A 23,369-nucleotide genomic window follows, 5' to 3' on the forward strand; every position below is an offset into this window, starting at 1 on the left:
GTTAACATATAGTGTTATATTAGTTTCAGGTGTACAATATACTGATTCAACAAGTCCATACATAACCCTGTGCTCATCAAGACAAGTGCCCTCCTTATTCCTTATCCCTTGTTTCACCCATTCCACATCTCCACCCCACGGTAACCATTAGTTTTTTCTCTTTAGAGAAAACTTTCTTTCTTTAAGAATCGTTTTCTTAGTTCGTCTCTCTCTCTTTTTTCCTTTTCTCTTTTTACTTGTTTGTTTTGTTTCTTAAATTCCACATATGAGTGAAATCATATAGTATTTGTCTCTTTGGGACTGATTTTGCTTAGCATTATACTCTTTAGCCCCATCCATGTTGTTGCAAATGGCAAAACTTTTTTATGGCCGAATTATATATATATATATATTTTTTTTTCTTTTCTTTGCACATTCATCTATCAATGGACACTTGGGCTGCTTCCATAATTTGACTATTGTAAATAATGCTGCTATAAACATAGGAATGTATGTATCCCTTTGAATTAGCGTTTTTGTAATTTTTAGGTAAACAGCCAGTAGTGCAATTACTGGATTGCAAAGTAGTTTTATTTTTAACTTTCAAGGAACTTTCATACTGTTTTCCACAGTGGCTGCACTACTTTGCATTCCCAACAGTGCACAGGGTTTACTTTTTCCCACATCCTCTCCAACACTTGTTGTTTCTTGTGTTTTTTATTTTAGCTATTCTGATGGGTGTGAGGTGATGTCTTGCATTTCTCTGATGATGAGTGATGTTGAGCATCTTTTCATGTGTCTGTTGGCCATCTGTATGTCTTCTTTGGAAAAGTGTCTCTTCATGTTTTCTGCCCATTTTTTGAGCAGAAGACATGAACAGACTTTTCTCCAAAGAAGGCATACAGATGACTAACATGTATGTGAAAAGGTGTTCAACATTACTAATCATCACAAAAATGTAAATCAAAATCATGAGATATCACCTTACATCTGTCAGAATGTCTATTATCAAAAAAACAAAAGACAGCAAGTAATGGTAGGGATGTAGAGAAAGTGGAATCATAAACACTGCTGGTGAGAATGAAAAATAGTGTGGTTGCTGTGGAAAACAATATGAAGGTTCCTCAAAAAATTGAATGTAGAACTACAAAATGATCCAGCAACACCACTTCTTGAGTATTAAAGAATTGAAATCAGGATCTTGAAGAGATATTAGCACACTCATGTTCATTGCAACACTATTTACAATAGCCAATATTTGGAAACAATCTAAATGTCCATGGACAAAGGAATGGATGACAAGATGAGATATATACATACAATGGAATATCATTCATCTTTAAAAAAGGAAGACGTTTTGCAACATGTGATAACATGGGTGAACCTTGAGGACATTATGCTAAGTGAAATATGCAGTCACAGATAGACAACTACAAGCATGAATACATTTATATGAAGTGTCTAAAAGAGTCAAATTCATAGAATTAAAGAGTGCAATGGTAGTGGCTGGGGATGAGGGAAAAGAGAAATGGGAAGTTACTAATCAATAAATTTCAGGTAAGCAAGGTGAATAAATTCTAGCTATCTGCTGTACAACATTGTACCTGAAGTCAACAGCATTGTACAGTACACTTAAAAATTTGTCAAGAATGTAGGTCTCATGTTAAGTGTTCTTACTACAATAGAATTTTTAAAAAAGCACTGTTGCTGTAATAAAATTAATTTAGAAAAAGAATGAAATGCCTTGAAGCCCAGAAACATTTTCCTATCATTTCAGGCCTCACTTAATATTTACATTTTGGTGGATTAAAATATAATGTTTACATGCTGCTTAAAGAGAGTGTAAAATATTCTTGGGAATTTTCTTTAATATGGAAGGAAAGAAACTAAGAATTTAACAGAACTTGATGTTAAGACCATTTGTTTTAAGCTTCTACTGAATGTAGTTACCTAATTTCATTATAATTTTGGCATCAGCAATATAAATAACAGTAGTTCTACTGAAGTTACAAGTAATTATTCACTACTTTCCAATTGGGTTTGCCTGCATGCTTAATAATGTAAATAAATATTTTATGTACAGTTTATGCACAGAAGTTTTCTCCAATAGTTTTTCTAATTCTTGAAAGTTATATATATTTTTGCATATAACATTATTCTATGCATTACAGGTACACAGTCTATATAAAGTACTTGACTATCAAAAACTAAAAACTGAATCAACATACACAAAATATTAATCATGATTTAAAAAGTTTAGGTATGTTTACAGCAAAATTCAGGAAAAGTTCAACATAATCCTGTATATTTTATGAATACAAAATGAGGACATATCAAAACACCAAACAGCTACACAATATCACAAAAAAGGGCAGTGGATCCGAGATCAATAAGCCTGCCCAAAGCATGAAACTCTCCAGTAAGGACACTTCAGATTGTGTCTTGGGGAAGTCATTCCTCCCCTGTCCTTATCTTATAATTTCTAAAATTGGAGAAATGATGATTCATGACCTGTTTATTCATGAGCTGGTTCAGAGTGATACATGAAGTATTGCTTCAGAAATTCTTGGCATAATGCAATCAACAAGCCCAAAATGGTATCTATAATGATCCCTCCCTATACAGATACTTTGATTTTAAAAAGAGCAACATTTATTCACTAAGTCTTCTTTCAGCATCCCTGAATGTCCCATTCTATTTGATTTTTCTAATATTATTTTATTATTCATTTATTCCACAGATATTTGCTCATTTACATACTGGTTTTTCGGTCCTTTGCATTGCTGTGTTCTAAAGTGCACTTGTTTGCCCATTTTTGGGCATTTGCTGCTGCTTCTCTGCTCCATTCCTAAATGTCACAAGAAAAAAAAATGCACTTAGAGATTCAACTCCAATAGAGCATATGCTTTATAGTCTGATTGGTAGACTAATTTGCACTATTTTAAAAGCTTCTATAGATATATTATGTAATTGTCTTTGGTATGAAGGATCTTTTTGTTAGTTGTGTGTGTGTGTTTATGGGCCCCAGTGCCAATTTCCACGTGAAAAGAAGTTCATAAATGATGTGTCTAGTGAGAGAAATACCTAATACAATAACACTGACAATTTATGATTGGAGAGGAAACACACCTAGGATTTTTAGTAATAGTGCCACTCTAAATACTCATCAAATATATTGAAGCATTTAAATTATACTTCAATAGTAATAAACTGGCCTAGATTATTCCCAACTCCACTTACAGCCCATTGCATTCAAATGGGAGAGATCTAGCTTTTACGGATTATGCCTTGGAAAGTGGACTGTTATTTACTCTTAATGGCACTGATTTTGAAGGAAAGGGGACTCCTTTATTTTAGACTAGGGAAGACAGTGAACAAAAAGTGTAATGGCTTCACATTTGATGTCTGAAGATTTGGCTTCTAATTTTGCCTTCCCAACCTAATAGCCCTTGACAAATTATTTAACCGTATAAAGGAAAATTAATTTCTGTCCTGTCCATAACACAGCTCAAATGAAATAGCAAAATAGAAGCAAAATTATGTAAGCACAAGGTACTTAAGAGATGTCAGTTACCAGCTCCCTGCTCTTATCGTGACTTTTCACATCACTAGCCTTTATCACTGCCTCTTACCATCTTTAGCATGTTGCTGGCAGGTGGAGAGACTGATCTCCTTAGTTCATTGTGTTTATCTACAATCTCTTTTTGGACTTGTGTTCGAGTAGTTGACAAAGCAGCAAAGGATGGATCCTAAAGAGAAATAAAATTATGGTTACCATTTTAACATTTGTTAAAATTGGTCCCTCAGCCCTTGGACAGCTTTGAGGTGCCCAGCTGCGGAAGGCTTTTCCTGGAGTTCACCTCCCTGTTTGACTGCCAGAAAGCCATGCAGGGCCTGAAGGGTCGCAAGTTTGCCAACAGAGCGGTTGTCACAAAATACTGTGACCCTGACTCCTACCACCTCCCCCCCTCCCCAGGACTTCTGGTAGAAATGGAGGGGGAGGGTGGGGGCAGGGCTGTCTGGGGGCTGCTCCCCCTCCACTCCTCCCCTTTCCCCCTCTGAAGAAGTTGGGCAGAGGAGTGAAGCTGAATGACAGCTAGCTGAATGACAGCTAGCAACTTAAGTGGCAGCAATTAGGGTGGGGGTGAGGTGTGGGTGGGGAGGGGAATAGGGAAGTCTGCACACAGGCCCACACAGACACATGCATTCACAGACATAGAGGGAAGGGGTTAGGATGGGGAGGGGGTTCACTGCAGGGCGGTAGGACCCCCATAGCCCCTCCTCATAACAGCCTCTCCTCCCTTTTACTGTCTTTCTCCCTTTCCCCACTGTAGAAACATAGTGTGTTTATGATTTATGGCCAAACTATTTTGATAAACTTTTTTTTTACATGTTTATTTATTTTTGAGAGAGAGAGAGAGAGAGAGAGCATGAGCAGGAGAGGGGCAGAGAGAGAGGGAGACACAGAATCTGAAGCAGGATCCAGGCTCCAAGCTGTCAGCACAGAACCCTACGCTGGGCTTGAACCCACCAACTGTGAGATCATGACTTGAACCAAAGTTGGACACTCTAGGCACCCCACATAGCCAAACTATTTTGATATTTTTTTGTCCAACCCCCAGTGCCCTGCCTTCTCCCTAACTAGGTCCACAGCCCCCATTCTCTTGGCCTCTGGTTCTCTCCCCGGTGCCTACCCTCCTCCGTTTCTTATGTAGTTGCTTCTGTCCTTAGTCTCCCTGACCGGCACCCCAGCCCAGTGGCCTCCTCCCTTTCCTCTATGTGGCGATTTCATATTTCCTAAGATGAATTTGCTTGTTAAACATTTTGTTGTATTTTACTTTTAAAAAATTGCATTTAAGAGTAAATATTAATTCCAGGGAACAATGATCACTTTAGAAGCATTCAGTTCAAGCCAATAGTAGTTACTAAGCATTGCCAATGAACCTGAGCCAAAACTGTGACAAATAAGAAAAAGCAGTCTAAAGCTTTGAGAATAGTAATGGAGTTCGGAGCATGACAAATTAGAATATTCTCTGAGGCCACAGATGTCAATTTCTAGTTTCAAGGGAACTCTTAATGTGCTGCTTCTATCCATATGAGTGATAATATTTTATAACCATAAAGGTACACAATGGAAACATTAAGACACCTTGATTCACATTTGATCAGGCTGCAGCAGGTGGGATGAGAGTGGAGCTCAAGATTCATCCTAGACTTTAAGGAAATTTTGACCTGACATGTCCTGTATTTAGAGAAATAATGTATTTAGAATGTATTTGGAGAAAGAATGTTCAGATTCAAAGTTTATTCAATATTCTAGTAAGGGGTGACTGGGTGGCTCAGTTGGTTAAGCCACCAACTGTTGATTTCAGCTCAGCTCATGATCTCATGGTTTGTGGTTTCAAGTCCTACATCTTTGGGCTCAGCAATGACAATGCAGAGCCTTCTTAAGATTTTCTTTCTCTCTCCCTTTCCACCCCTCCCCTGCTTAAGCTCTTGCACCTGGTCTCTCTCTCTCTCTCAAAATAAATAAACTTAAAAATTTTTTAAGTTAAAAAAATTTTAAAGTACTTAAAATACTCTAGTAAAATCATTCTTCCTGTTATGATATGTATTATGATCTACTTTATTATGATCTGATTTCATGGGGTCACTCAAAAGATAATTTTGCAACATCAAAAAATTTCCAAGGCCATTTAGAGGGAGTAAAGTCATCTAATTAATGGGCCATTGCTGATTCTGTTCCTTTTTAGTAACAGAATAAAGTATTATATCAGCTGCTGAAATTTTTGGTATATTTTATCATTGTACGTGTGTATGTGTGTGTGGGGCTGTGTCTAGCCTAGGGTAGGTGAGTTGTTCCCACAGGTTAAGATAATTGATGACTTAAATTAATACATGAGTGTTTTGTTGTATGAATATGAGCAAGAGTTTGAAGTCAAAGTCTAAACAGACAGGGCCCTTTGTTGATTTTACCTGACACACTGGGGTAAGTTATTCTCTCCTACCCCAATAATGAGTTCCCTCAAAACCCTCCAAATAATATAAGTTTAGGTTTAGCCACGTTTATCGCCACTATTTATTTATGCATCCATTTCCCCTGCTTGCTTGTATGTTCCTAAGGCAGGAACCAATAGTGAATGCCATTGTACCCACAGATGTGGCAGATTCGCAGCTACTAACTCCTAAGCTAGAAAGGATGCGCATGTGAAATATTAACAGTGACCAACCTCTGCTTTACACAAAAGCATAAAATAACATCCTTGGATATTTCCTATTGACCCTTAAAAACCTGCTTAAGAGAATTTCATTTCAAAACACCTTGGATATTTCCTATTGACCCTCAAAAATCTGCTTAAGAGAATTTCATTTGAAAATACATAAAAATTTGGCCCCTGAGAAAGAAGTCATTATTTCCTCCTTCATATCCTATATTGCTTTGTATAGATATAAATCCTACTGAAGACGTGTCTTTGTCGTTGTTGTTTTTAAATGAGTTTCAAGAGAGCTTTTATTAGGTAACAGGAAATATGAAGAGTGTTGAACATAAAATAGATTTAACATGGTATCTATGTATTGATCCTTAAAAAGTTTATTTTGATAGACTATATGACATAAATAATAAAATAATTACATATATTTCAGTTACATTGTAACTAAAATGATAGGTGGATTCTGCTAGATATACAAAAAAACAAAGGGTGAATTCTTGATTGAGGCTAGGAAAACTTTGTAAAAGATGGTCTGGATTGGGGTTATAAAGGATGATTAGTGTTTTCTAGCATTCTTGAGAAGGGGCAGAAAGTATGTAGAGAATCTGATTAGCTAACGGTTAGTGGTGCAAAAGAGCAAAATATCTCTCCTTTAAATAATTTCAAAAATGAAGACCAGGAGATGGACCAGAGAGATAACAGAGGAGCAGTAAGGACCATGAAAAAATCTTTAAGAAAGAGACTGGGGAGAAAGCAAACTTTTTGACTGAAGACCGAGGTGATGAGCAAATTATCTTCAGACTGAAAATTAATTGTGGTAATATAATGACTGTATTTCTGAATGCCATGTGAGTTTTGACCTAGTGTCTGAACTCTTTGATCTGAGGATCTCTAGCTGTTCTCGTATGCTCAGAGTTAACAAAGAATGCACAAACAGCAGTGACAGACTTTTTCTGATCAGAAGATAGACACATTGTATAAGCACCTACAGGCTAAGTACTTAAGAGAATGATTCATCCTGTTCTTAGGATTATTAAAGGGCATCAGTGTATTAGAAATAATTAGAGCAGCTTAGGGGTGCCTGGGTGGCTCAGTCAGTTGAGCATCTGACTTTGGCTCAGGTCATGATCTCGCGGTTTGTAGGCTCGAGCCCTGCATTGGGCTCTGTGCTGACAGCTCAGAGCCTGGAGCCTTCTTCAGATTCTGTGTCTCCCTCTCTCTGCCTCTCGGCTGCTCATACTCTGTCTTTCTCTCTCTTAAATAAATAAACATTTGACAATAAATTATATTAAAAAAAGGAAGATGAAAAAAATTTTTAAAGGAATAATTAGAGCATCTTAATCTTTACGTACTAATTTAAGACCATGAAAGAAATCCAAATACTTAATATCACTAGTAAAGTTTCTTTTTTTAAATTTAAAAATAGGTATAATTATTATCATACAGTAACTATGAAAATAAATGTGGTGAAGTATGTGAAGAAGTTTTGCTAATCTGAGATTATATAATATATAAATATATTGTTAATTTTATGTGAAAATCACATTGTAATGAATTAAATAAAAGGAAATCAAAAAAGATATTTGGACAGTTTTTAAACCTGTGGATCATTGCTGTCAATAGAAATATAATTACAGTATCAAACTTATACAAAAAATTTTTTTTGTTTGTTTATGTTGAGAGAGAGAGTGAGCAGAGGAGGGGCAGAGAGAGAGGGAGACAAAAAATCCCAAGCAGGCTCTGCTCTGTCAGCTCAGAGACCAACGCAGGGCTTGAACTCATGAACTGTGGTGAGATCATGACCTGAGCTGAAACCAAGAGTTGGATGCTTAACTGGTTGAGCCACCCAGGCACACCCAAAAAAATGTTTTAAGAGAGAGAGAGAAAGAGAGAGGGAGAGGGCCAGAGGGAGAGAGAAGGAGAGAAAGTCTTAAGTGGCTTCATGCTCATGATGGAGCCCGATGCAGGGCTTGATTTCATGACTATGAGATCATGACCTGAGCTGAAACGCAGTCAACCACTTAACTGACTGACCCACCCAGATGCCCTGTATCAAACGTAATTTTAATTTCTGGGTGGCCACTTTGAAAAGGAAAAAAATAAACAGATCAAATAATATATTTATTTAATAGATTCAAAATATTATGCTTTCATCATGCAATCAATTTTAAAATTATTAATGAAATATTTTGACTTTTTTTTTTTACTAAGTATTGAATTCTCCATGTGTTTATGCATATCTCAGTCCCGATCATCTGTATTTCTAGTGTTCAATACCCTCACGTGGCTAGAGGCTACAGCTCGTCATCACAGCCTTAAAATTAACTGTGTTAAGTACTCGAGCAACGGATGAGTACTTTGTGATGTACCAGACACTGTAGTACTTTTCAGTTTTGCAAACTGATCTAATAGCTTGCTATTCCTCAGAGTTGCTTCAATCATTCTGAAAATATTTTTAACCTTGACCGTACCTGTCCATTTGCAGGAAAGAATGGAAGCAACACAAGAGCCAGGAACAGCAACTCCAGGAATAAGGCCATGGCTGGGGGAGGAAAAAAAGAAAAAAAAAAAACACAAAGGGAACAAAGACCTGCATTAGAATGTTTAGTGCATGAACTTCTGAGGAATATAGGAAAACAAAACAAAACAAAATAAAACAATGTAATGATCTCAGTTATTCCACGTTCATTAATAATATAACAAGAGAAGATTTGTTACAAGATGCCAATAGAATGATAATGGATTCACCCAGAAGCAGCCCTTCATAGGATGTAAAGAACAAAAGGAGGTACTCGGTTGAAGCCTTTGAAGTACACCTATAAATGTGAAGTGCATCTACATACTACCCTATTTTACCCTAGTTCCACAGTCTTGTCTATGTAGCTCTTCCCTTCAGATTCTAGGAATGGCTTCTTCACATTGCCTACTGAGGAGAAGTATTAGCTCCCAACTGTTAGCAATACTGGGATACCACTGGAATAGTCCTTGCTGGTTTCCTTAAATTCTTCTTAATCCTTCATAAATATACCCTCATTAAGATCTCTTCAAATTACTAGTTATCATGTGCCATTTCTTTCCTGCCATGAGTCTGGCTCATGTATTTGACATTACTAGAACCCTAGGTAAATCCACTGAGAAGGAAGTGCTTTTCTTTAATACTTTCAACTACACCAATGTAGCCAGTGTCCTCATTCATTCCCATTCAAACCTTTCACTATTACAATGACTCAAATTCTAAAAAAGGCAACATTCTCCTTCTGTATCTAAAAACACAAGGTAGATTTCTCACTTTTAAGATTAAATTACAATCTGTACTGATGCCCTTAATAGGTTCACATCCTTTGCCTCACTAATTTAACTTCTTGGAATCCTGAAGAAATAATAATGTATACTGGAAAAACTTTAGGCATACATTTTTATTACATTAATATTTATAAGGATAAAAACCTTTATATTAAGATTTAATGAATCTTCTGCCTTGACAAAAAATATTCGTGCGTTACTATAAAGCTTTTCCTGGCTGTTAAATAGCTGGTGGATTACTAAACACATTTGAAAAGATTAGAAAAAAATACACAATATTAACAAGTTAATCCTCTACTATTGTCCCTCAAATATGAAATAAAACTCCTAAAACTTAAAGAGCTCAAGTAATTTTCTTAAGATATGCATCTATCAATTTTCTTAGGATATGCATCTCGTGTTGAAAATATGCCTCATTGTGATAACCTTTAGATATGTAACTTTGTTAAAATAATGGAGAAGTTTGTTGGCATTTTAATGAAGTATTTTTTTATTTAATGAAGTATTTATTTAATAATATTTTTTAAATAATTAGAACAGGAAGGGAGAGAATTAGAATGAAAATCACAAAATTAGCAGCATATTCCTGCAAGAGAGTTCTATGAGGGATACAAATTATGCAGGTGTTCCTACAGATTTTTGGAAATGTAAACTCTTCTATCCCATTAAAATATCACTTACAGAAGTAAGAAAAAGTTGATTTTGTTTATACTGTAATTATTAGGTGGAACAGAGGAAGAGGTAGGAGAATAAAATGAAAATTTGAAGACAGAAAAGAAAGATTATGGAAAGAAAAATTAACTTAAATTCTGTATAAAGCAAATACATAAACTTAGTGTCCAAAAAAACATTGTTCATTTCTCAGCGATACCTGGTCCCTACTGAACAAACCTGAACACCTAAAGTTGGCATCTGGTATTGTGATAATGGAAAGGGTGCACTATAGATGTTAAGAAGTCTGGGGTTTATTGTCATTAATCCTGTTGTAACTAGTGTTATATGAAATTGAGAATCTTTTTCAAGTTGGACTATGGTGACATAGGATCACTTCATATGGTTCTTGTTAATAGGGAGATAAGTAATGTTAGAGTAAAGGATGCCTGTGCCCTCAGGTGGAGGTGTACCCAGCAGAAATCTCTCAGCTTGTTGGCACTTCAATTAATTGGCTGAAGCCTCCGATTAGACTACACCACAGTTTGACCCCTATCTTGGAGCAATCTTGCTTCCCTTCCCTCCCTTCATAGGGAATTGATCCCAAATGTATTTTTTGACCTCCTGTGTCTCAGATTTTGTTACCATTACCTGGGGAACCCAACCTGGTAGGTACATTATTCATTAGATAATCTTTTTCTCATAACTCTCCTTATGAGGGGTTCCTTGTTTATACCTCTTTATCCTTTGATCATATGCCCTTTATGTCTTTGGTCATGTTAATTCTTAACCTGAATTTTAACCATATCCTTCAAGAATGGGAACATTTCTAAGTTCTTCTTTCCAAAGAAACTCACAGGCTAACTCCAAAAACACCGATCTTGTCTCTGGATGGGAACATTTAAAGCCCACCCAGTCAATTTGTATTTTATTCAGTTTTTCTGATTTATATTAATATTCTATTTTCTCTCAATTTCTTTACATTTGACTTTCCCCCCATATCTACATTGTGAGTAGCTATGGCAAAAGATGGTTCACTCTGTATTTGGTCAGAGAGGGAGCTGCAGAAGCTTACAAAGTCTCCAGGGGACTCACTCTTACACTAGTGTCCTTGGGCCATGCACATCCCTTTGTCATGGCCTCAGGTGGGCCTCCTAGAAAATTTGAAAGCAAAAGAGGAAAATAGACCCTCCCTTTTTTTTTTTTCAAGTCAATGGCAATCAGTTATTCCACATTCTATCCATGATAGCATGCTAGATATTGTTGAGCATGGTCAAGGAAAAAGGACAGGATTCTTGCCAGCCCTGTCTTAGCATGTTGTTAGGGGAGCCCATAATTCTAATGCCCTCAGTGTGAGCTGGTTGGACTTTCCCATGTGTGCAAAAGTGAAAGGTAAAGTTTTATTGTCTTTTGCCTAGACCCATTTTGGGACTTTTGGAGAAGGAAAGGGAAGAATCTAGCATAGAGCAAGGCTCTGGAAATAAATATTTCAGATGTTTTGTATTCAGATATTCAGATATATTGTAAGACCAATGCATTTAGCTCCACCTCACCTCTTGCCCCCAGGGGCCTCCCTAAATAGCAGGTGCAGATAGGATACGTCTTATTTGCATTTCCATTTGGTAGAGTCATACAGAAAACATTAGAAAGAATTAGGAGGGGTGCCTAGGTGGCTCAGTCAGTTAAGCCTCTGACTTTGGCTCAGGTCATGATTTCACTATCTGTGAGTTTCAGCCATGCTTTGGGCTCTATGCTATCAGTTTAAAGCCTGGAACCTGCTTCAAGAATCTGTGTCTCCCTCTCTCCCTGCCCCTCCCCTGCTCACACTCTGTCTCTCTCTTTCTCTCAAAAGTAAGCAAAGATTTTTAAAAAAAATTAGGAAAGTAATAGAGTCTTCTTGTTATTCACTTGCATATAGACAATTTTTAAATGTGCGTCATGATATATCTCCTCGACTATTTCCTTGGGAACAAACTTTAGATTCTTTCTAAATCGTTGCCCTCAAAAGAGTTATTTTGCTACATGCAAGTCACCAAGTCTCTCTTCTTATACAGTTTTCTGCTCTTCCATTCATAATTTTCCTTTTCAAGAGATCAGTAATTTCTCAAGAGTGTGACTAGGGAAAAGTCAAAGGGATTCAAAGATTTACAAATCTAAGTGTTGATGATTTACTGCTAACTATATACAGTGGAGCAAATTGTGTCTTTCTAAAGCATAAATTTATATACACAATTAAATTATAGCATATAGCTTCTTCTTTATATTGGTGTTAGGAGCACCCCTAAGTTTGAAATACTCACTTGAAAAAAATAAGTCGTTTTCTCTAATGACATGATATCACTGCTTACTAATTAATGAAAAACATAAACTTACAAAAATTATATAGCCATACCTTGCTTTAAAAGCCCATTTTATGGAAATAAGGATTTTCAAATTAGACACTAGGGAGAATTTGTTTAATTCCTAAGAGAAGAATTCATAAAAGGGTTGATTTAACAAGCAAACTTTTCAGGGTGCTTGTGTGGCTCAGTAGATTGAGCATCTGACTCTTGATTTTGGCTCAGGTCATGTGGGATTGAGCCCTGTATCAGGCTTCTTGCTGAGCATGGAGCCTGGAGCCTGCTTAGGATTCTCTCTCTCTCTCTCTCTCTCTCTCTCTCTCTCTCTGTCTCTAGCTCTCTCTTTCTATGCACCTCTCCCCCACTGGCATTCTATTTCTCCCTAAAATTATGTATAGGGTCAATTGGGTGGCTCAGTAGATTAAGTGTCTGACTTCAACTCAGGTCACAGTCTCATGGTTTGTGAGTTGGAGCCCTGCATTGGGCTCTGAGCTGACAGTGCGGAGCCTGCTTGGGATTCTGTCTCCTTCTTTCTCTGTCCCTCCCCCATTCACACATGCACTCTCTCTCTCTCTCAAGACAATTAAAAAAATTTTTAAAAATAAAATAAAATTATGTATGTATGAATGAATGAATGAATGAATAAATAAATAAAGTAAGCATTTAGGCTTCTATTCTAGTTAGGCTGTAAAAATAGGCAGGCTTCGTATTATCACCCTGACATGAACTCTGGAGGAATGATGGAAGAAACGATATAGTGAGAAAATCTGGTGCCATTTGAGACAACATGGATGCATCTAGACAGTACGATACTAAGTGAAATAAGTCAGACTGAGGGAGACAGTCTACTCATAAGTGGAATTTAAAAGAAGAAGACGACGAAGAAGAAACAAACAGCAAAATCAGAACTATAAACATAGAGAACAAACTGATGGTTGCCAAAGGGAAGGGATGCAGAGGGGGCAAAATGGGTGAAGGGGAGAGGGAAATACAGGTCTCTTGTTACAGAATGAGTAAGTCATGGGAATAAAAAGCAAAGCATAAGGAATATAGTCAGTGATACTGTAAGAGTGATGTAATGGGACACATGGTAGCTTATACTTGAGGTAAACATAATATAATATATAATCTTGTCAAATCATTAAGTTGTACATCTGAGACTAATATAACATTGTGTATCAACTATACTCAAATAAAAACAAATTTCAAAAAAATCCATGATCAAGTAAGTTTTATATCAGGACTGTAAGAATAATTAAAAATTATAAAAAGAATAATTCAAAATTAGAAAATATATTGGTCAAATTCATCACATTAATGGACTAAAGAAAAATCATGTGGCAAAATATGTTATTAAATTCAACCCCTAGTTATAGTTAAAAATAAGAACAAAGAAGATGAGAGATTATTAATTTGGTAATGGAAATATTGCTAAATATCTCTAGCAAATATTGTAGTTATTGGAGAAACTCTAGGTGCATTCATTTAATATTGAGAACAACAACAACAAAAAAGAATGACTAATGTCATTGGTATTGTTCAACATCATATTAGAGAGGTCCTTATCAAAGTCATAAGAAAAAAAGTACATATTTGTAAGTCTTGAAAGGAAGAGGTAATATTAGTATTATTTTTAAATGATATGGCCAATTATCTGGAGAATGCACCATAATGAAAAGTTTGTAAGATGTAATAGTCAACCTATAAAAAATACCATTGCCATAAACTGGCAACACTCAACTAGAAAATAAGATTAAAAAGAAACATACAACTCATAGCACGAAAAATAGGGGCTCCTGGGTGGCTCAGTCTGTTAAGTGTCCAGCTTTGATTTAGGTCATGGTCTCACAGTTCATGAGATCGAGTCCCACATGGGGCTCTTCACTGACAGTGTGGAGCTGGCTTGGAATTCTCTCTCTTACTCTCTACCTGCCCTCCCCTGCTCGTGTTCTCTCTCACCTCAAAATAAATAAATAAACTTAAAAAAAAAAGTACAAAAAATATAAAGCTAATTTATGATATAACCAAGAATTAGAAAAAAAAATGTTTGGAGACTACTTTTAAACTCTAGTAAAGGACACAAAAGAAGATATGCATAAGTTAAGAGATTTTCATTCTATTATGGTATGTGTTAATATAATAAAGTTATCAATCCTAATTAAATTAATATGAAAATTGTTTGTAATCCTAGTAAAAATTCTAATTGGCCTATGAATAACTGAATATACTTTTTAATAAGAAGAATTAATTTGGTAATCTTTTCATACTAGTTATTAAAATAGGCTCCAAACTTGTCTTGACAAAATTTGGATGTTGTATTAGGAAGAGAAAAATGGGCCAATGAAAGTGAATAGAAAATTTAAGAGACAGACAAAACAAAGTAGCATAGAAAAGCATTAGAGGAAGAACAGATTATCTAGCATGTGACTTTGGGGAAATTACCTTGCTATATGGGGAAAATTTTAAAGAAGCAAAAAAACCAGATCCTTATTAATCATTACCTATGAAAGTAAATACAGAGGGGTTAAATTTATAAATAGATGAAATGTTTTACATGCATGTTTTCAAGACCATATCCCTTTGCCTTAAGTGAACTATATGATCATGCCATTATATGGTGACCTGTGTTTTGTGTGAAGCACTGTGTCACTCTTTATGGGCCCGTTAAAACTCCTAACAGTCTAGATAGTAGATTACATGACTCAATACCCTAGTTTACAGATCTTCAGTCCCAGGATCAGAGATTAATAATCAAATGCCATATGCTTGCATGCAAAACAACCAGAGGGTAAGTGCAGACAGTTTGGCCTCAAAGCCCCAGCTCATGAAAGGAGGGGATGAAAATGTTTCAAACATTTAGACCAGAAAAAAATGTCATTAAAAGCATCAACACACATATGTATAATGTGTGCTTTGTGGGTACAGACACATCTGCATACCAGTCACAGCACAGAAAGTATTTGATGCAATCTTTTTGAACTTTAGATGTCACATTTAATCTTCATTCTGGTCACTTTCTTTATCTCAGCCACTTGTCTGCACTACAGAAAGCAGCCTATGACACCGTACAAAGTTTGCCAAACTTCTAGACATCATCATCTAGGAAATCTGCAAAGATACCTAAATAATAATAGCCGCCTTGACAGTTCCCAAAAGAAAGGTTTTTTTTTTTCGTTTCCACATTTTTTCCTTTCCCTTACTTGAACTTACTAAACAGCATCACTGGAATTATTACCACTATCTGATTTAGACATTACTTTAGAGGTCTGACACCCTTTCTTCTAATTTGCCTCTTCCTCTTACAAGTCTGAGCTCTATTCAGGGGTTCCAAATGACCTCACGACGCATCATTATAGAGTAGTTCCTGCATTTGCAACTTGTCATCGGTTTAATTTCCTTTGATGCTCCTCCAGAAGGTGAGTCACACAGAAGCAGGTGTAGATTTTGGTTTTAATTGACAAAAGATGCAACACCGGATCTTCTCTGGCAACAGTATAAATCCTTCCTAAACTCCCTGGATGGCAGTTTAGCCATAGAGGAGAACATTAATAAAATATTTTTGCAAATAAAATCTTAGCTCTGCAGGGTGAATAACTCCTTGAATGTTGTGATTAGGTACCATTTCTTATTTGCCAGAAAAAGTTCTTTGTTGAAACTGCTTTCTTATATAAAATATACACAGCAGATACTATATTTGCTTATGTAAGCAAATATAAGTCAACAGGTCTGAAACAGGATTTGTCATTAACTTTTGATCAGAAAACTTATAAGTCTTTTGTTTTCTTTTTGATTTGAAAGTCTTTTGTTTTCTTTTTGATTTGAGGGAATTTCATGAGGGAAATTGTATATTATGCTGATAATCATTCAGGATATTTTTTTATCTCTATGTCAGTGCTATAATTTTGTTTTGATAGATTTAAAATTATTAGCAATAGCTTCTGATCCTTACTTTAATATAGTCTGTACCAATGACATAGCCATATATGTGAATATGAGTGAAATTATTAATATGGAAGCATGTGACACATATCTCTTTAGTTATTCATTTTTCCTTGAAAGGAAGTTCTGGTATAATTGTTTCCAAAAGTCATAAACATGGAAATTATATTACCTATTTTAGAATGAAAAGTAAAATTTAATTTAAATATTAAATTCGCTAAAAGTGCTTTTAGAATAATAGAGCTACATAGTATTTTCTCAGCTTAAGAAAGAGTATAAAAATTAAGCCCATTACTCTCAATAAAAGTGATTAAGTTTTGAAAAATCATAGATTCTTTTACAATATATGATTTACCACTGAAAAAGCATCAATGTATTTGCATCATAAAATGTTCACCTTAAAATAAATACATTACTTACTGCTGATTCTCAGAGCTGGCTGAAACATCTGCTTTATCTGTAGGAAGAAGGAAGGTGGAGAAAAAGAGGTTAGAGCAGTATATATACATTACACTTATTTCCTGTTTTGGGCCAATTACGGTTGCGCAAGTGAATCTAAGTCAACAGGTCTGAAACAGGATTTGTCATACCAATAGTTTCAAATTTCACTGCTGATTGTTTAACTGAAGTTTTGGCAATATCTTGTCATTCTCCACATGGCTTTTTTTTTTTTGAATGGCTTTTCTTCAGCTCAGGTGATGTCCTTAGATGTCTCCTTTGGTGTGCATTTATTCTCAGTGCCTGTTTAGTTCCTAGAAGTGAATTCTCTGTAGACCTTGGGTGGAGGTTATTTAATGTTTCCATATGTCCAGAGGTAGGCAGGTTGAAGAGCTTATGCACAGCTTTTTCTTCTATGGAGCTGGGAAATGCAAAAACATTTGCAAAAGCAAATGCCTTTCTTCCAGATATTTCCCAGGATGCTGGATGAGTCCATAAGCTGACACATTTGCTTACTGGGAGCTGTGATGTGTCCAGTACTGTGGGAAATGCTTACATAAACTGAATGTAGATACATGTTCTTATGCATGCATTTCTGCAAGTAAACCTAACATTGTTCAGTGGGAGGGCTAGGAGGTCATTCTTTAGTTTATTGGCAGGACTTGATTTGTACAGGATATCTAAAGTTAATATTGGATTTACTGTAATTATTTTTAGAGTGTTTAATTTGTTTATTGGATATATATCAGAACTTGGTCTATTCTCTAATGGAAAGAATGACCTAGAAAACTTGATTTAGGGAGTGAAGGAAGGGATGGAGGGGGTGCCTCACACAGCTTCATTTTACTGTCTTATAAAGCGAATTTATGCCCGTCAGGCCTGGCCCTGGAACATGAAGCTAGGTCAACATTAAACCAATTTGTCACATGTAGTTTGTCGTTTTCTGACTTGAAAAATTTTAAGGCAGAAAGATTTTATCTCTTTTGTCTGAAAAGTTTTAGTCCTTTAAAATGGATAATGAAATGCATTCTAATTCTAATTGGATAAACTTGCTGCTTTTAAAAAATGAGTTTAGTTGTAACTGTGTGTTGTATGTAGATGTTGTGCGGGTGTCCCCATTTCTCTGCATGTCCTCAGGAGAGTTTGGCTCCAAAACATTTTTTAAACCTCGTTCTCGATTTCCTGATTTTCCAGTTCTGGATTTCTTCTTAGCAAATAATATTAGAAGTCCTGACAAAGTACATGGTGATGTGAGGGGCCCACCCAGAAGGAATATCAGCCAGTGTATCTTTTTTATTTTAATTTTTTTAAGCTTATTTATTTTGAGCGAGCCGGGGAGAGGGATACAGAGAATCCCAAGCAGGCTCCAGGCTGTCAGCACTGAGCCCGATGTGGGGCTCAAACTTACAAATCGTGAGATCATGACCTGAGCTGAAAACCAAGAGTCAGATGCTTAGCTGACTGAGCCACCCAGGCACCCCAGCCAATGTATCTCAAGCAATGGCTCAGATCCTGTACTCTGGCTCAGATGGCCAAAGCTAAGGCAGGGCTTCGGGACCAGGGGTGTATACCAGTGTTCCTCAGTGTCCAGGCCATACCTGTCCAGTGGTGCAGCCCCATCCAGGCATATGGTTTTGAGAAAATCCTCCTTTTCTGCTACATTCCTGATGGGGAGGTGGTGGTCTCAGGTATTATGTGCAGCTAACTGGACAAATGGAGACGTTTGCTATTTGGGTCCAGTCTTGTTCACCGTCAAGACTGACAAAGTAGTTTGAGATAAACTGTCAGCTCTGATGTTTGCTATACTTTGTTGCTTGTTATAACCTCAATACTAGAGTAAGTTGTAGGCCTTTAAATTCAGGGAAAACAAGGGAAAATTCAAGAGTTACTGGAATGTTAAAACAAGAGATTGGTTCAGGGTGACACATGGTAAAAGCATGTCATTGACCATGTTTCCTTCTCTTCCAGGCTTGGTACATTGTGACCTATGCCTTGGGAATCTATCATAGAAATCTTTTCACAATCTCCCTTTCTCCAAAAGTGGATCCTTTCTTAATGGAAGATTCAAGTAGAGAATCTGTCCACTTGGCTCTGTTAGTTTGGGGAGGGTTATGCTTTTGTATAATTCACAGGATTGCCTTTTTCTTCTCTAGAAACATTTAGAATCCAAACTTTTGAAACTGTCCTCTTCATGTTTAAAATGTAGCTACAATTTTGGCGATAGTCATAAATTTGTGTGTGGAATGACTCATTAAGCCCTCTTCACAACCACATAAGGTGAGCAGTCCTGTTACCCCATTTTGCAGATGAGAAACAAGGCACACAGAGTTATGGGACTTATCCAAGGTCACATGGCAGGGCATGTGGGCCCAGGGATGGCTTTCTTTTGTAACAGCCACCTGTCTCTGAGTTCTGTCTACACTTCTCTGTTAGGTCCCCTTCCCACAGTGGTTTCAATGGGCAACTCCCTGTGACTAATGGACTCCACTGGGATCCAGACTGCTGACAGGAGGGCCCTGTAGAGGGTGGCATTCTCTCATTTCCCTGGATGATGGATTGAAAAATTCTTTGCTCATGTTGCTTCTGGCCATAGTTGGGCCAGGTAAGAGGGCCTAGGTTCACACCTGACTGACAAGCCTGGAGGGGGAAAGGGAAAGGCACACAAAAAATGGGGAGTCAATCATCCCAGCCGGCACATCTGTTCCCACTGTTAAACCCAGAGTAGCCTCCTGCCCGTGGAATCCTCCTGGTGACAGAAAAGACACACTTCCTGTGTACAAGATGTCTTCTCAAGATTGTTCAAATTGTGCATGTGGATATCAAAATAAAATTGCTATTTCAGATTTAGCGCTTGTATATTTATTCTTTGGAGCTATTTTGCTGTTATAATTTATCCACATGTTTGACAGTCAATACTTTCACGAGTCATTTTTTTAAATGGTTATTTATTTTTGAGAGAGAGAGAGAGAGAGAGTGGGCAGCAAGAGAGGGAGAGAGAGAATCCCAGGCAGGATCCTCGCTGTCAGCACAGAGTCTGACACGGGGCTCGATCCATCCCATGAAACAAGAGATCATGACCTGAGCCAAAACAAGAGTCAGACGCTTAACTGACTGAGCCACCCAGGTGCCCAATACTTGGATAAATCTTAACCAAATTATTCTGTTTGCAACTTGAGGCTTTTCAAGATTACTTATGTAATAGTAAAGCTAAGCTTAGTTTTGTGAACTATAGAGAGTTAAAATATTCAATAGTGATATTTTTAAATGGAAGTACATAGCATATAACATAATGACAAAAGACCCCATAACTCATTAGTATTTTTAAGTTCCAAGTTCTTATGGTATTAACTTTTATTTTCTGGTTGTATAAAATTCAGTATAACAGTGATCTACATTACATACTAAATTATCATCATTTGATTCTGTTCATCTGTGGAAGGCTTTACTTAATTGTCCCAGGCTTATTTCCATATCTCAAAAATTAAGAGAGTTAGACTAATAATTTCAGGTTCCCTCTACCTCCAAAATGTAATGATTCCAAATACTGAATTTTTATAAATGAGGGAGTATAAACGAATAAATCACATACATAGCACTGGCAGGAATTTCTGGGTGCTCATGTTAGCATGTAGATTGCACAATGTGGTAATTCAGTATTTTCTGTTCACTTTCATGTCTGTACTGGCTTTATGAGTTATGTGGTAAACATATACTAGAACTGAATAGTGCCTGCTTAACAGATATAATATTTAATTGCAATTAATTAATAAGTCAAATAATTAGATATTACTCTAAACTTTTTTTTTTTTTTATAAAAAAGAGCTTAGAAATCAAGGTAGATTGTACTGTAAAATTTAAAGCAAAACCCTGTTAAACACTCAGCTGCCATGTGTCCAGTTAATCGCTTAAATGTATTTTATTTTATGTGTATTTGAGGTGAGAGTTCTCAATAAGCTGAATCAGCCACTTGGACAAAGTCACCTTGGAATCATCCTCTGTGCAACCATTTTCTATGGGAGAATGTGTTTCACGGGGAAGACCATATCCAGAAGCACCCAGAGCCCATTCTCTTCTCTACTTAATGGTATAGAATATTGTTAAGAGCTTGAGATTTATGATCTGATGGACAGAGGTTACATTTCTATGCCAATGTATATTGAGACATTGTTTTTCTGCCTGTAAGTTTTCACTATCAGTAAGTTTTCCCATTGCAAAATAGGAATAGTATTATTATTTTATTTGGTTGTGATAAAATGAGATTACATGTGTAAGAATTTCTAAAGTGTTAGTTTCCTCCCATTTTATGTGATTTTTTTCCCTCTGTGTCTGGAGAAACCTGTCCCTAATACTTTAAGCTGTGGGATTGTATTTGAATTTTTTGAAAGGTGGTTTGATTTACCAAGGTATAGGTAGTTATGTGAGAAATTACCATAGTAATTGTATAGAAAATGGCATAAAAAGGAAAAAAATATTTTTGACTCATAATTAACACTTAATAGATGTCCTCCAACTTTATATTCATTGTTATGACTACATAATCATAAATGCCCCATGATATATAAGGTTTTTTCTTGTCAAATATTAGCATCCCTATTATTAAGTTAAACAAATGTAAAAACATATTGTGACTTTGGGTCACAAAATACCATAAACATATTGGATTGACAAATTGACCATAATCTTCTAAAATGGTTGTTTGCAACCACACTTGTTCCCTCACCTGCCGTGATTAGTTTGTCTTTTTCTGTATTTACATCCACCATTGTCATTGTTGGCCCTTTAGGATGCATCCCTCCCAACTTTATCAGTGAGTATCTTTCATCTTTTTCTCATTTGCATATCCAAACTTTATGTTAAAAGGGCAAGTCATTTGCTCCTATGTCTATATTTTAACTCCATTCCAACTGTTTTTTTTTCTTTGAGTATTTAAATAAAATAACTCATGTGGCAAGAAAAGGAGAGGGTCAGGGCCACCATATTTTTGGTTTGTGCATTCCAACACTTTTAGTGGAACTTGTAACTGAGTATCTCAGTGACCATTGCTATTAAACACTGCATCTTGTTTAGAGAATGTTGCATTTCTTACTTCTCTTTTTTATTAAAATTTTTTAAGATTTATGTATTTATTTTGAGAAAGATACCCCAAGCAAGGGAGGGGCAGAGAGAGAGAGCGAGAATCCCAAGCAGGCTCCACATAGTCAATACAGAACCAGACATGGGCCTTGATCTCACAGACCATGAGATTATCACCTGAGCCAAAATCAGGAGTCAGATGCTCAACCCACTGAGTAACCGGGTACCCCACATTTATTCTTAAAATTAGTGTTCTCTTCTTGGGTTTACCTAGTATACTCTAACCAGATTGGCTATAACATAAAATAAATAAAACAGAAATGTCAAATAAGTCCCTCCTTCCCTGACCAGCTCTCCTCTTATCTTAGACATAGTAACAACTGTATGCTTGCTGCCTGTTGTCATTTCTGTGCTGATCACTCAAAACTAACTAGTTACTGCAAAGATGAATAGGATCTCTGCCTTGAAGCTGATCTCTCATGGCCCAGCTTTCTAGGACTTTCACTTCCCAGTTACCAACTGCCTATAGCTTACTGGCTGAAAGCATAATCTTTGCAAACTGTCAGGTTTAGGAAATCCTCTCCAAGCCTCAGCTTTTCTCTTCTGTAAAATGTATATCTTCATCTAATAGGTTTGCTTTGGGGCGCCTGGGTGGCTCAGTCGGCTGAGCATCCGACATCAGCTCAGGTCATGATCTCGCGATTTGTGAGTTCGAGCCCCGCATCAAGCTCTGTGCTGACAGCTCAAGAGCCTGGAGCCTACTTCGGATTCTGTGTCTCCCTCTCTCTCTGCCCCTCCCCTGCTTACGCTCTGTCTCTCCCTCTCTCTCAAAAATAAAAAAAAAAATTTAAAAAAAATAATAGGTTTGCTTTGATGACTAAAAATTGTATAGTAAACATAAAACTTTTAAGATGATACCTGATATGTGATAACAAATACAATAAAGTTTTCTTTAATTTTATTTTTTATTTTTTAAAATTTACATCCAAATTAGTTGGCATATAATCAAACAATGATTTCAAGAGTATATTCCTTAATGCCCCTTACCCATTTAGTCCATCCCCCCCCACAACCCCTCCCATAACCCTCAGTTTGTTCTCCATATTTATGAGTCTCTTCTGTTTTGTCCCCCTCCCTGTTTTCATATTATTTTTGTTTCCCTTCCCTTATGTTCATCTGTTTTCTCTCTTAAATTCTTCATATGAGTGAAGTCATATGATTTTTGTCTTTCTGACTGACTAATTTCACTTAGCATCTTACCCTCCAGTTCCATCCACGTAGTTGCAAATGGCAAGATTTCATTCTTTTTGATTGCCAAGTAATACTCCATTGTATATATATATACTACATCTTCTTTATCCATTCATCCATCGATGGACATTTGGGTTCTTTCCATACTTTGGCTATTGTTGATAGTGCTGCTATAAACATGGGG

General features: G+C 36.4%; 1 protein-coding gene and 1 long non-coding RNA gene across 2 annotated transcripts in view; one reads left to right on the top strand and one right to left on the bottom strand.

The window, feature by feature from the left end:
• Positions 1-9,243, top strand: part of LOC131514331 (uncharacterized) — a 25,323-nt gene extending 16,080 nt beyond the window's left edge. Inside the window, exon 2 of the long non-coding RNA XR_009263027.1 lies at positions 8,677-9,243. This is a non-coding gene — a long non-coding RNA (uncharacterized LOC131514331). The remainder of the gene's footprint in view (positions 1-8,676) is intronic.
• LOC131514329 (cysteine-rich secretory protein 2-like) overlaps positions 1-16,924 on the bottom strand; it is a 25,715-nt gene extending 8,791 nt beyond the window's left edge. The window contains exons 1-4 of the mRNA XM_058734219.1: positions 16,844-16,924; positions 8,663-8,733; positions 3,612-3,728; positions 2,740-2,827 (exon numbers count right to left, since the gene is read on the bottom strand). Of these exons, the coding sequence (XP_058590202.1) occupies positions 2,740-2,827; positions 3,612-3,728; positions 8,663-8,733; positions 16,844-16,871 (304 nt within the window). The 5' untranslated portion in view covers positions 16,872-16,924. The remainder of the gene's footprint in view (positions 1-2,739; positions 2,828-3,611; positions 3,729-8,662; positions 8,734-16,843) is intronic.
• Between the last annotated feature and the right edge of the window lie 6,445 nt (positions 16,925-23,369).

Source organism: Neofelis nebulosa, chromosome 6 (assembly GCF_028018385.1).
Source record: "Neofelis nebulosa isolate mNeoNeb1 chromosome 6, mNeoNeb1.pri, whole genome shotgun sequence".
Classification (NCBI taxonomy): Eukaryota; Metazoa; Chordata; class Mammalia; order Carnivora; family Felidae; genus Neofelis; species Neofelis nebulosa.